At 43.1% G+C, this 12341-nt stretch overlaps 1 protein-coding gene across 3 annotated transcripts in view; it reads left to right on the forward strand.

The window, feature by feature from the left end:
• veph1 (ventricular zone expressed PH domain-containing 1) overlaps positions 1-12341 on the forward strand; it is a 276124-nt gene that overhangs the window by 59888 nt on the left and 203895 nt on the right. For all 3 annotated transcript variants that reach the window (XM_078563800.1, XM_078563802.1, XM_078563803.1), the window contains exon 5: positions 1141-1304. In XM_078563800.1, the coding sequence (XP_078419926.1) occupies positions 1141-1304 (164 nt within the window). The remainder of the gene's footprint in view (positions 1-1140; positions 1305-12341) is intronic.

Raw genomic sequence — 12341 nt, forward strand, 5'->3', positions numbered from 1 at the left:
AGACTTGTATGTTAATGTGGACTGTTACATTCTGGGCTTTTGGTAATATTGCCAAATATGTCATTCTCCGAATTCAAAATTGATGACTTTGAACCAACAACAACTTGGATTTATATAACACCTTTAACATAATAAGACATCCCAAGGTGCTTCAAATGAGTGTTATAAAGCACAATTTGACACCAGTCACTTAAGGGCATTAGGTATTAAGGCAAATGACCAAAAGCTTGGTCAAAAAGATAGCTCTTAAGGAGTGACCTAAATGAGGAAAGAGAGACAGATGTTTAGAAAGGGAATTCCAAAGATTAGGACCTAGGCAGCTGAAGGAAAAGCCATCAATGCTGGAGCAATTAAAATCAGGGTTGCTCAAAAGGCCAGAATTAGAGGACTACGGACATCTTGGAGAGTTGTGAGGCTGGAGGACATTAAAGAGATAGGGAGAGGCAAAGAACTTGAAAATAAGTATGAGAATTTTAAAATCAAAGTGTTGCTTAACCGGGAGCTAACGTAGGTCAGCAAGTGCATGGGTGAATGGGACTTGGTGTGAGTAAAAACATGGGCAGCAGAGGTTTGGATGACCTCAAGTTCACGGAAGGTAGAATGTGGGAGGCTAGCCAGGTGTATGTTGAATAGTTAAGTCTGGAGATAACGGAGGCCTGGATGAAAGTCTTAGCAGCTGATGAGCTGAGGGAGGAGCAGAGTCGAGTGATGTTACCATATAAAATTCTGTCAAATAGCATTTTTAAAAACTCCTCGTAGCAAACAAAATTGTATTCATACTCTATGTGTTATGATAGGGTTAAATAGTTAGACAGCAAGCCCCGCTATTCAGTTCAATAATGATTTCCTTATGTTACGGTTTAAATTTATGAATGGTATGTAGGTTGTAATAACTTTGAGGTCACCTGTTGTGCTGTAAATTATTCCTACTACATTTAGGATTTTTGAACATTTATGTTCAGTAAAGGAAGAACTAAATTAACTGTTCCTTGATTCCTTAAATATGACTGTGATACCTTATATACTTTCAGTGGCATCACCTTTTGTTTATTTACCACAGATTCCTTTATTCACACTGAGGAATGGTTTCCAGATGATTTACAAACTATTGAATCCTTTATTTTCTTCTTGTGCTCACAGGGAATTCTATGTTGCTGCGTGTTTTACCTTCAGTGTATGAGAAGCAGCCTGAACCTATTAACTACCACATGACAGAGCTAGTCCAATTAATGTCACGACTGGAACCATCTGAGCAGCAGCATCTTCTCCGCCTTCTACAATTAATAACCAAGCAATGTCCTCAGGTAAAACACTTTTTAACTGTTCAATCATTACTTTTATAGAACAAAAAGACTTGCATTTATGTAGTGCCTTTCATGACGACCGAATGACCCAAACAGCCAATGAAGCAACTTTGAAGTGTAGTAACTGTTGTAATGTTGGCCAATCGACAAACAATTTGCACAAAACTGTCATAAACAGCAATGTGTTAATGGCCAGATAATCAGTTTTTTTGTGATGTTACTTGAGATAAACATTGGCCAGGACACCGGGGATAACTCCCCTGCTCTTCTTCGATATTGTTCCATCCTTAACATCCACCTGAGAGGACAGGCGGGGCCTTGGTTTCACATCTCAACCAGAAGACTGCACCTTTGATAGTGCAGCACTCCCTGCTTACTGTACTGGAGTGTCAACCTTGATTTCCATCCTGGAATGTGACTTGAACCACCAACCTTTTTGCTCAGAAAGTGAGAGAGCTACCAACTGAGCCACAGCTGACACACATGTCATTTGATTATTTATGTCATTGCTGTTATTGGGACATTACAGTATGTAACTTGGCTATCATGCTTCCCTGTTTTTCAGCAATGACCACTTCAAAAATGCTATATGATGCAAGTTCTTTCATTTCTTTAACTTGTGGCATAAGACTAACGATTGGAAACTAGAAGCATGTTCCTTATTAGAGCTTTAGGTTTTCAGTTCTGTTGTCTTATTAGTGATAGCCCTCAGCTGGATTTTACCACCCCAAGCCGACGTGTTTGAAGGTTTGCCCGCCGCCTTCCCACCCACCTCCAACTTATCTCCCATTTTATGGGTGGAGGCGTTGGCGTTGTTGCATTGCCTGCCAGCCCTTAGGGTTACTGAGGCCCTTAAGTGGCCAATTAATGGCCACTTAAGTGCCTCATCCTGCCCCACTATTTTACCTGAGACAGGGATAGACCCACGCCAAGTGGGTAGCCCGGCAGCTTTTACTGGGTGGGCTAGTGTCAGGCAAGCGGGGGGGTGGGCAACCTTCTTTGGGAGCCCTTTGTGCCCATTGGAGGCCCCCCTCCCCCAAGATCATACCACCCTTTAACCCTTCCCACTGGCCACGCAGGTTCCAGCAGGCAGTGGGTCTAGTTTATGGCCAGGATTTCCCGGTCGGCGAGCAGGAGGCGGGGCCTGCTCACCAACGCATAAAATGACGTGGGATGACGTTGGGCGGAACTCCTGACGTCACCCCGCCTCATTTAAATTTTCAGGTCGGCGGGGACTCAGCCGAATCAGCTGTGCGCCCGCCAACCTGTCAATGGCCAATTGAGGCCATTGACAAAGTACTTAAGGTTATTAATGGACCTGCCCGTCCAACCTTAAGATTGGCGGGCAGGCCGGGAGCCCTGGCGGGCTTAAGAAAAAACATGAAACCTCATCCACGGGCGGGATGAGGTTTCATGTAGGTTTTAAAAGTTTTAATAAAAGTGTAACTAAAAATGATGGACACGTCCCAACTCATGTGACAGTGTCACATGAGGGGACATGTCAGGGAAATTTTTTTTTTCTATTTTTTAACATTTTTAATGTGGTGTCGATCTCCCTGAGGCAGCACTTCGCCTCAGGGAGATGAGTGCGCTCTTTCGCGCACACTTGGCTCTGCCCTATATGCCTCGAGGTGGCAGACCTGAGGTGGGGTTGTGGCGTTGGGGGGGATACAGTGCTCCAGGTAGGCTTAGAGTCCCTGTCTGCCTGCCTAAGTGCAGGAGCAGCCACAGGCCACCCTGTGGAGGGTCTCACCCCACCCCTTCTTGAAGTGCTCTTAATACCTTCCATCTCAAGCTGCTGCTCCTTTCAAGCTGTAAGGCCACTGATTGGCCCTTCAACTTCAAAAGCCCATCCATTATCCATTGTCTCCATGCCAATTAAGGGGTCCCCCATTAAAATACCAATGAATGACTGTTTACCCCCCAGGGGCAGGTCCGGCACCCAAAAAACAGTCTGATCTCTGTTTTCCACCCTGGAGGGAAAATCCAGGCCCTGAAGTTCTAACAATGTTAACACATTCAACTTGTCTGAGAGAAATGTGCTTTTCATGGTAGTTCAGTGGTTGTGAACAAACAGCTGGATAGCAGATGTTTTTTTCTGTTGATGCTAAACAGGGAATGAATTGTAAAGTCTAATTCAAGATTGCTGTCATTGTCACAGGGTGAAGGACTATTGCTTTTTTAAATTCATTCACAGGATGTGGGCATTGCTAACAAGGCCAGCATCTATTGCCCATATCTAATTGCTCTTGGAAAAGTTATGATGAACTGCCTTCTTGAATCATGGCAGCCTGTCAAGTTAGTTCCACAGCACTGCTAGATGGGGACTTCCAGGATTTTGTCCCAGTGACAATTGTGGAATGGTGATATGGTTCCAAGCCAGGATGGTGACTTGGAACAGAACTTGGAGGTGATAGTGTTCCAATGCCCCCTCTACCTTTGTCCTTCAAGTGGTAGAGGTCACAGTTTGGAAATGCTGTCCCTTGGTGAGTTGTTACAGTACAGCTAACAGCCTATACCAACTGCAGACAAAGCCCGTCAGTGCTGGAAGAATGAAAGTTTAAGGTGGTGGTTGAGGTGTCAATCAAGCAGGCTATTTTCTTTTGGATGGTGCCAAGTGTTGTTGGAAAAGTACCCATTCAGATATTGGGGAGTATTCTATCACAGCTCTGACTTGTGCCTTCTGGGTGGTGGAAAGGCTTTGGGAATTCAGGAGAATACACCACCAAATACCTAGCCTTTGGCCTGCTCTTGTAGCCACAATATTTGTGTAGCTGGCCCAGTTAGCTTTCTAGTCAGATGGCACTTTGGATTTTGTTTTGATGGTAATTCAATTACAGCTGATGTTGGGTAACATTCTCAAAGGCTGTGTTTAATTTTGAAAGTTCAAGACACATTTATAACCCAAGGGTACCCTCCAGAGTTGAGCTTTCTGTTTGCAAAACTGCTACATATGTCAGGGCTGTAATGGCTCTGAGAAGTCACCATGTAAATTCCCAGGCAGTAGACTAGCATTTATGCTGTGGCAGAAATTCCACTGAAAATGTGGTTGGGCATGACACTTTTTTTATTCATTCACAGGATGTGGGCTTCGCTGGCTGGGCCAGCATTTATTGCCCATCCCTAGTTACCCTTGAGAAGGTGGTGGTGAACTCTGCCCGCTCATCTGTCCTACCAAAGACTGTAGCAAATGTTTAGGGATTGGCCTTATGCAGATGCTTCTGGTGTTACAGCCATCTGTGTCTGGACACCCGCCATGGGGAGAAGGATGGAAAATTGGTATGTCCCAGGACTTTAGTCTTAGCAGTAACAAAGGAGCTGCTCCCACCTGGGCACGGCGTGGTATCTTTCTTTCCTGGAAAAATGAAAAACATGTTAAGAGATAGAATGCATCAATAACCTTGCAATTGATTGACCTTATTGGAGCAGACATTTAACTTTAAAACATCAACAATGCTGGACACCAGCATGTTACTGGAATGACTGTCACCCAGCATTGCTAAGGCAGCATCAGTGAAGAATTATATCCAGTAAGCAGGTGTGACCACTAGCTAGGGTTTTTACGTTCCAATGTTGAGAAGGTTGTCGCAGCTAATTGAGTTTTGGTTCTTGCTACATAAAATACAGCTATTCTACTTGGGAATCCCCGGAAAATCTCATAAAGATCTCATTACTTCTAGTACTTTGGAGCATTTGTACCAGGATAGGGATCCAAGAACAGAGAGAAAAACTAGCACATTAATAAAGTAGGAATGTAGTTGGGAAAGGAAGGAGAGAATTAAAAACTTCAGGTTTGATTTCAGTAGGCAGCTTCTGCAGAAAACCTCTGGGGAGAATTTTGCCCCCGTCGGGGTGGCTGGGAGGGAGCGGGCACGAGTGGGTGTGCCGCCGTTTTGCATGGGCGGGCGCCCAGCGTGACACTCACCCAGAAGTGCTGAGCGCTCCCTGTGCGGGTGGGGGGGGAGAAGGGAGAGTTGGGGCCTGCGCTCTTTCGCGCGCATGCACGTGAAATAGCACAGAAATCTCCCTGAGAGTGCTGCCTCAGGGAGATTACTTTGACTATGTAGAATTGAAATAAGGAAAAAAAAAAATTATTCAGCCATGTCCCCTCATGTGACAGTGTCACATGAGCTGGGACATGTCAATGAATTTTAATAACATTTTTTATTTATTTTATAAAGCCTTCATGAAACCTCATCCCGCCTGTGGATGAGGTTCCGTGATAAATGCGAAGGCCGCCTGGGCTCCTCGCCTGCCTGCCAGCCTTAAGGTTAGACGGGCAGCCCTGTTAATTGTTTCAAGTGGTTTTTAAATGGCCTCAATAGGCCTTTGACAGTTTGGCGGGCACGCAGCTGATTCCGGTTCACGCCTGCCGAGCTCAAGATTGGAATGACGCGTGGTGACATCGGGACGCACGCCCGACGTCACCACGTGTCATTCAACGCGTCGGCGAGCGGGGCCTGCCCCCGCATGCCAATCAGAAGACTCAGGCCTCTGTTTCAGTCCATATGGCTGAAAGTAACAGTGCAACTAAACTCCTGGATGATGAGGATATCTTTGATTAACATTTTTTAAAATATCAGCTACGGCTAGTTTTTTAGGAGAGGTTTAAAAAATAAAGAAGGAAAAGTCATTGAGTGAGACGCTTATGGAAACTTTATTAGGAAGAGAGATATACAAGTTGTAATGGTGTGACCGTATCATGAAGGCTCAAGCATTTATGACATTAAATTATGGTTGACCAAGTAGGTTTAAAAGTTTGGTGTTTAGGCCCAATCGAAAGTTGAAATCAATGAAAATGAAAATTGACCCTTTCTATAAGCTGTGTCCAATCCACAATACAGGTTTTACATCCCAGTGGCAATTTGAAAATCTACACCAGATGTTGCAACTGTATGCAGAGATAATCAACCAGTTCATGCTGTGGTCCGGACAGTCTTACCCTTTGAAATGCCACTAGTTCCAAACTGAATGTTGGGGCATGATAGGGAAATGATTGGAACAATGCAGTTTAGAAAGGTCTTTTACAATGAAATTGGAAACATCTGGTAAAAGATGTTTCTACTGTTGCAGAAAAATAGGCAGAAGTAATATCCAGTCTGAGACAAAAAGGAAGTGTATGGACTGATGACTATCTAAGAACATGAAAGAATTTTCATCATCAAAACTATGATCACCTCTTTGCTATAATTAGAGTGAAAGTAATAGATAAAATCGTTTCTTAGTGATGATATGGGAAGTAAAATGGAAAGAGTGAAGAATGAAATTGTGTACAGGAAAGTAGAGAACAGAGGAAAAAGGGGGTCCTAATGTCATTTATTTTATGTGTTCAATTTTTAAGCAGATGTCAGAAGAAATCTTCAAAAGGGATTTTTTTTCACCTTTGGTTTGGGAGGGGCAATTGGAAATTATAAAGGTGCACAATTCAGTTCTTTATGAATTGAGATTTAACCCAGTTTTTCTTCTCTTGTAATGATTTTATGCTAAGGAAAACCTAATGCTCTTAAAACAGGAAGTCCAGAGTTATCAAGGAATGCTACAAAGCCATCTTTGGCAGACTTCACCTTGGATGCAATATGTGAGCCAGATTTTGTGGTTGTACTGATAGCAAAATTGTCAGCATTCGCTGTCATTATGAGACTCTCAGCAACTTCTGGTGTCTGCACATGTGCATTTAAGCACAGAGGGCAGAATTTTACATCCCACAGGGTGGGGGAGGCGCGTGCCTAACCCAATTGGGTGTAAAATCGTGCGAGATGATGACAGGCGAACGTCCCGACGTCATCGCGCACTTGGACAATATTTCACTTGGCGGGCACGTGCAAAAGTTGGAAGCACGCCCACCAACAGTTAAGAGGGCAATTAAGCCCACCAACGGTGTAATTGTCTCCGATCTTTTGTGGCCCGTCCAACCTCACAGTTGGCGAACAGGCAAATTGGCTAGGCAGCCTTTACATTTTTCATCAAACCTCAACCAAGGGCGGGATGAAATCTCCGTTATGAAATAAAATAAAAATAAATATCTGTGCTTAGCATTTTTATGAGACATGCTTTCAGGTGCTTGATTGTGCTGCACGGACATGTTTTTTTGCAGCTTTTTACACCTTTATTTCATCATTTGCAGGCCTGCAGATCCCTGAAGCAGCTGTCTGGCTTCAGGGAGCTCTCTCACAGAGCGGACCCACACCCGCGATGATGTCATCGCCCGTCCCCATTCTGGCAGTGCTGAGCTTTTCAGCAGCCGTTTCTCACTGGCTGGCCATTAATCGGCCAGCCAGCGTGAAACCGCGGTTGGGGGCCTGTTTCCCGGCCGCTCCCAGGCCCGCCGATCGCGTGTGCATGTCAAGGGTAAAATTCAGGCCATAATGTTTAATCCAGAAGTTGTTGTTAGTGATACCCTATTCCTCCACAGGGTGCGCTGTTGAGTTCTCCATTGATAGAAATCTTTTGAAACCCCTTCTATGCTACTAGTGTCACAGTTGAAGCCCTTGAAAAAGTTATGTCTTGCAGAATGATATTTAACTGGGTTTTTAATGGTGTGATAAGTTCATAATTACTGCTGAACAATCTCAATGTGATTCATCCCTTTGGACAGGCCAATTATATGGTGATAACGCTATTAGTTATTCACATCACTGAATGACATCACTGAATGAGTAGTGCATTCTTATCTTTAATTCTGCTCTTATTGATTTGGCTGATTCTATTCTATCCATGTATCTCATGCTAAGATATCCGGTATGAAAAGGGAAAATGGAGAGAAATCATGAAGAAGATATGGAGGAGGATGATGGCACAGTGGGAAATAGTGTTAAAAACTGGAGCTGAATTAGCTGAAATGTTTCACACTGCATAGCTCAGGGGTTAGATGCTGTTTCTCTCATAGTTCATGTAACTTAAGTAAAGTTATATCTTCATATACTTCCCTGGGCACAGCCTAGCACAATTATTTTTTTCTAGTGCTTTTTTCTCTTTGGGTGAATGCCACAGTCATGCGGTGTATATTTCACCCTTAGGTCAGAATTTAATAGTCGTAGCAATGGGTCTGTCCACTGGCTGGAGAGTAGTTGGCAGCTCCTCCGGGGCCACTCCAGGCCCCTTGCACTGATTTAACTGACATTAAGTCAAGCGCCTATCTGGTTGACAATGGGGTTCTCAGCACCTTCAGGGGTAATTCCCCACCTCTGAGAGCTGCCAGCCTATCAGAGGCCGGCAGCTTTTAAGTACTAGCAGCACCGCCTGAAGCAGTGGATATTGCTGGTATTGCAGTAGGCCCAGGCTGACGATCGTCCCTGGAGGAAAGGTAGTTGAGTCGGTATTGCCGAGTCCAGTCAGGGTGGCCCTGGTGACAGAAGTCAGTTTAAAGGGCAGACAGTGTTCTTCTAGCATGGATGGACCTTGCTGCTGGTGGGTGTCTCTGTTGTGCAGAAGGGACCCTGCCCACCAGGCCACAGCCATACCTGCTAGGGTTCATCAGGCAATTCGCCGAAATGGTGTAGCCCCCACCCGCTACTGGTTTAAGTGGCCAACCAAGGCACTTAGTTGGCCTCTGGGCAGGATGACCACCCTCAATGTACAATCCTGGTCCAACTTAATCGGGGGGGGGGGAGTCGGGAAGGTGACAGGATATATCTACCCCGCACCTTCCTGCCCGATCATATGACCTCTCTCTCGCCTCCCAACCTGCCTCCAGAGGGTGGGGGGAGCACTAAATTCCACCCTCAGAGCAGTTGGACAGTATATAACTTGGATCACTGGAGCTGCTAGATTATATGCTGCAATTTACAATCATTCACTAAATACCCTCTTGTTATGGAAAGTCAGCTACACAGAGGGCTCACAATGAACCCCCGAATGAGAATAAAAAATAAATGTATGTTCTAGGGAACAGGCTGATCATTGAAGGAGACGCCAATATATATGGCCTATCATTAAGTGTAGTGGATAGGATTTCTTCATCTTAGAGCTGATTACAGTCATCAGCCAGAGCTAATTAGGATCCTTTCGGGAAGCATTGCTTATCTGATTGAAGGCCAGGAACAGGCTGGAGTTGGAAGTCCAGAGTAAGATACTATCTCAGATTCACCAGGCCATTAGAACATGATCTCCCACAGATGTCTTGATCAGAATGCCATAGTTCATAATTGAAGCAGTAGATCCTAACAGCCTATCCATTTCTTTCTAAGTTGCAAAGCATTAAAATAAAACAAAATTAATGAGCCATGAATAAACTGGAAAGTCTCTTTAATCTCTGAAACAGAATGTGGAATCCATATGCTGGAGTAACATTCTGATTGATTAATTTTATATCCTCTTGCACACTAGTCTGTGTGTTCCAGATAGAGTTGCATTTCTGGTCATCATTTTGGTATGTTGTATTTCAATTCCCAAAACCAGATTATTGTAAAGGATGTATTCCAATTCTACATACCAGCATTTTATTAGTAATCACGCTGACTAAGGGGAACAATAATTACATCATGTTTTCAGACATATTTCAGAAAGTTTAAACTTTAGCAATCTGACCCATCCTTTGACATTCAGAATTTTTTACATGATTGCCAAAATACTTTCTGTAGTAGTTTCTTTATCATTGAATTAATTTACTCAAGTTTGGAATAATTGGTTGATTATTGAGTATTTTGTGATTCATAGCCCCATTATTATTACAACTATACAATTATAAAAAAGAAAATTGCATTATTTTTGGAACCAAGATTTATAAGGTACAAGGTTAAAATCCAGATGGTCCTTGTTGGATGCCTCCAAAGCTATAACATTTTGCCTGGACATCAGTACAAATTCCAAAGAATGCCTTTAGTACTTGAGCATGGCTGGTTTCATGTGGAATATCTGACGTAAAATGGGATAGTTGAGCAACGTCCTTTTGTTGCACATGCATGCATTCCGGTCAGATATTTAAGGAACCGTTGTGGCAATATTAATGGAAGTGGTTGAGGAAGTGAATATAAACCTAGGGGGGAGAAAATTGGATTTTTAAAGCATAGATTTTCAAGCTGGGGTCCCTGAATATATCCCATTTCTGTGCCTGACAACAGATTTCTGCATTTGCTATATGCATATGACTTCTGTTACTGTATTCTAAGTCGTTTGGTACCGCGAAGATCATTAATGAGGCCTCAGCTATTTACAGTCTCCATCAATGACAGATTAGGGGACTCAGTGTAATTTATCTAGGTTTGCTGACAGTACAAAGGTAAGTGAGAAAGTAAGCTGTGAGCATAACAGAAAGAGGTCACAAAGGGTTATAGACAGATCAAGTGAGTGGGTAAGAAGATAGCAGATGGAATATAATGTGGAGAAATATGAAGTTACCCATTTTGGTAGGAAATATAGAGAAACAGCATATTGTTTAAATAGTGGGAGACTAAGAATTGTTGGCATTCAGAGGGATCTGTACAACAAGCAATTAAGAAAGCAAGTGGTGTGTTACCCTTTATTAAAAATTACATTAAACGACAAATATTTTGATGGAGCATAAGATTATGAAGTCTTACCACAATTAGATAGGACCTTGGTGAGACCACACCTCGAGTACTGTGTACAGTTCTGGTCTCCTTGTCTGAGGAAGGATATACTTGCTTTAGAGGGAGTTCAACAAAAGGTCACTACCCTGATTCTTAGGGCAAGAGGGTTGTCCTATGAGGACAGTCCAAGTGGACTAAAGACCTATATTTCCTGGAGTTTAGACAAATGAGAGGTGATCTCATTGAAATATATAAAACTCTTAAGGGGCTTGAAAGCGTAGATGCTGGAAGGATGCTTCCTTGGCTGGGGAGTTTAGAACTAAGGGTTATGATCTCAGAATAAGGGTCCGCCATTTAGGACTGAGATGAGGAGAAATTTCTTCACTCAAAGATTGCGAATCTTTGGAATTTTCCAAGCCAGAGTAGTGTAGATGCTCAATCATTTGGTATATTCAAGACAGAGATTGATAGATTTTTGCATATGAAATGAATCGAGAGATCTGGGGATAGGGCAAGAAAGTAGACTAGAAGATTAGCCATAAACTTACTGAAATGTGGAACAGGCTGAAAGAGCTGAATCGTCTGATTTTGCACCTGTTCCTTATGTTCTTAACATACATTTTAAATAAGCATAGTACTGCTTTGATTTGGTATCTTACCCAGTCTTCAGAGATTCAAGACTGCATCCATATCATGTCGATGTTTGCAAAAGTCTTCTGGAAGGTGCAATAATATTTGCAGGCATTCCCACACACTGAAAATTTTGGGATATAATTAGCTACATTTTTAATGCAGTACTGCCTGGTATTGAAAAAGAACTGCTCACTGTAACGTTGATAAAACTATTAGCAGTGTGTTCAGCGCACTAAGGAGGAAAAAATACCTTTGAATCCAAAATCAATCCCTGTGCATCATTACCTGCAGATTGTTGAGATAAACAGAATTGGGATAGTGGCACAATGGGGAGATGTTGGTGGCGGGGTGTAACAGGGGGAGGGAGAGGTGCAACCATAAGAGGTGAGAGGGTGCAGGGGTAGGGGTGGGACAAGCGACTGGGCATAGTGGGGAGGTGGGTGGTAGTGGGCAGTGGCTGGGAGAGGATAGGGGTTGGGGTGCTAACAACTGGGAGAGAGGGAACTGTGGCAGGGATTGGGGAGAATAGTGGTGACTAGGAATGATTATGGTGATGACTGCAGATAGGGTGGATATAGTTTGCATCAGCTATGATTTTAATATGGGGTTTGGAGAAGCACTTCTAATATAAATTTAATTTAGATTTCATAATTCAGTTGTCTCAGATCTTAAAGCAATTGCGCAAAGAAAATAGGAATGCTGTGTCACATCAGTTTTACAGATTAATTGGCATTCCATTATTTGCATTCTAGGTTTCAAGTTCATTTGTATAATTAGGGCAATAGTTACATGTTCATTCACAGCACTTGTGAATAAAATTCATAAATTTCAGGTGAGTATTCTCAGCAGAGTGATATTTTCTGCTTTTGCTAATCTTTTGTGGCAAACACATAAAACAATGAGCACTTGCATTTAC

Source organism: Cetorhinus maximus, chromosome 19 (assembly GCF_964194155.1).
Source record: "Cetorhinus maximus chromosome 19, sCetMax3.hap1.1, whole genome shotgun sequence".
NCBI classification, from domain to species: domain Eukaryota; kingdom Metazoa; phylum Chordata; class Chondrichthyes; order Lamniformes; family Cetorhinidae; genus Cetorhinus; species Cetorhinus maximus.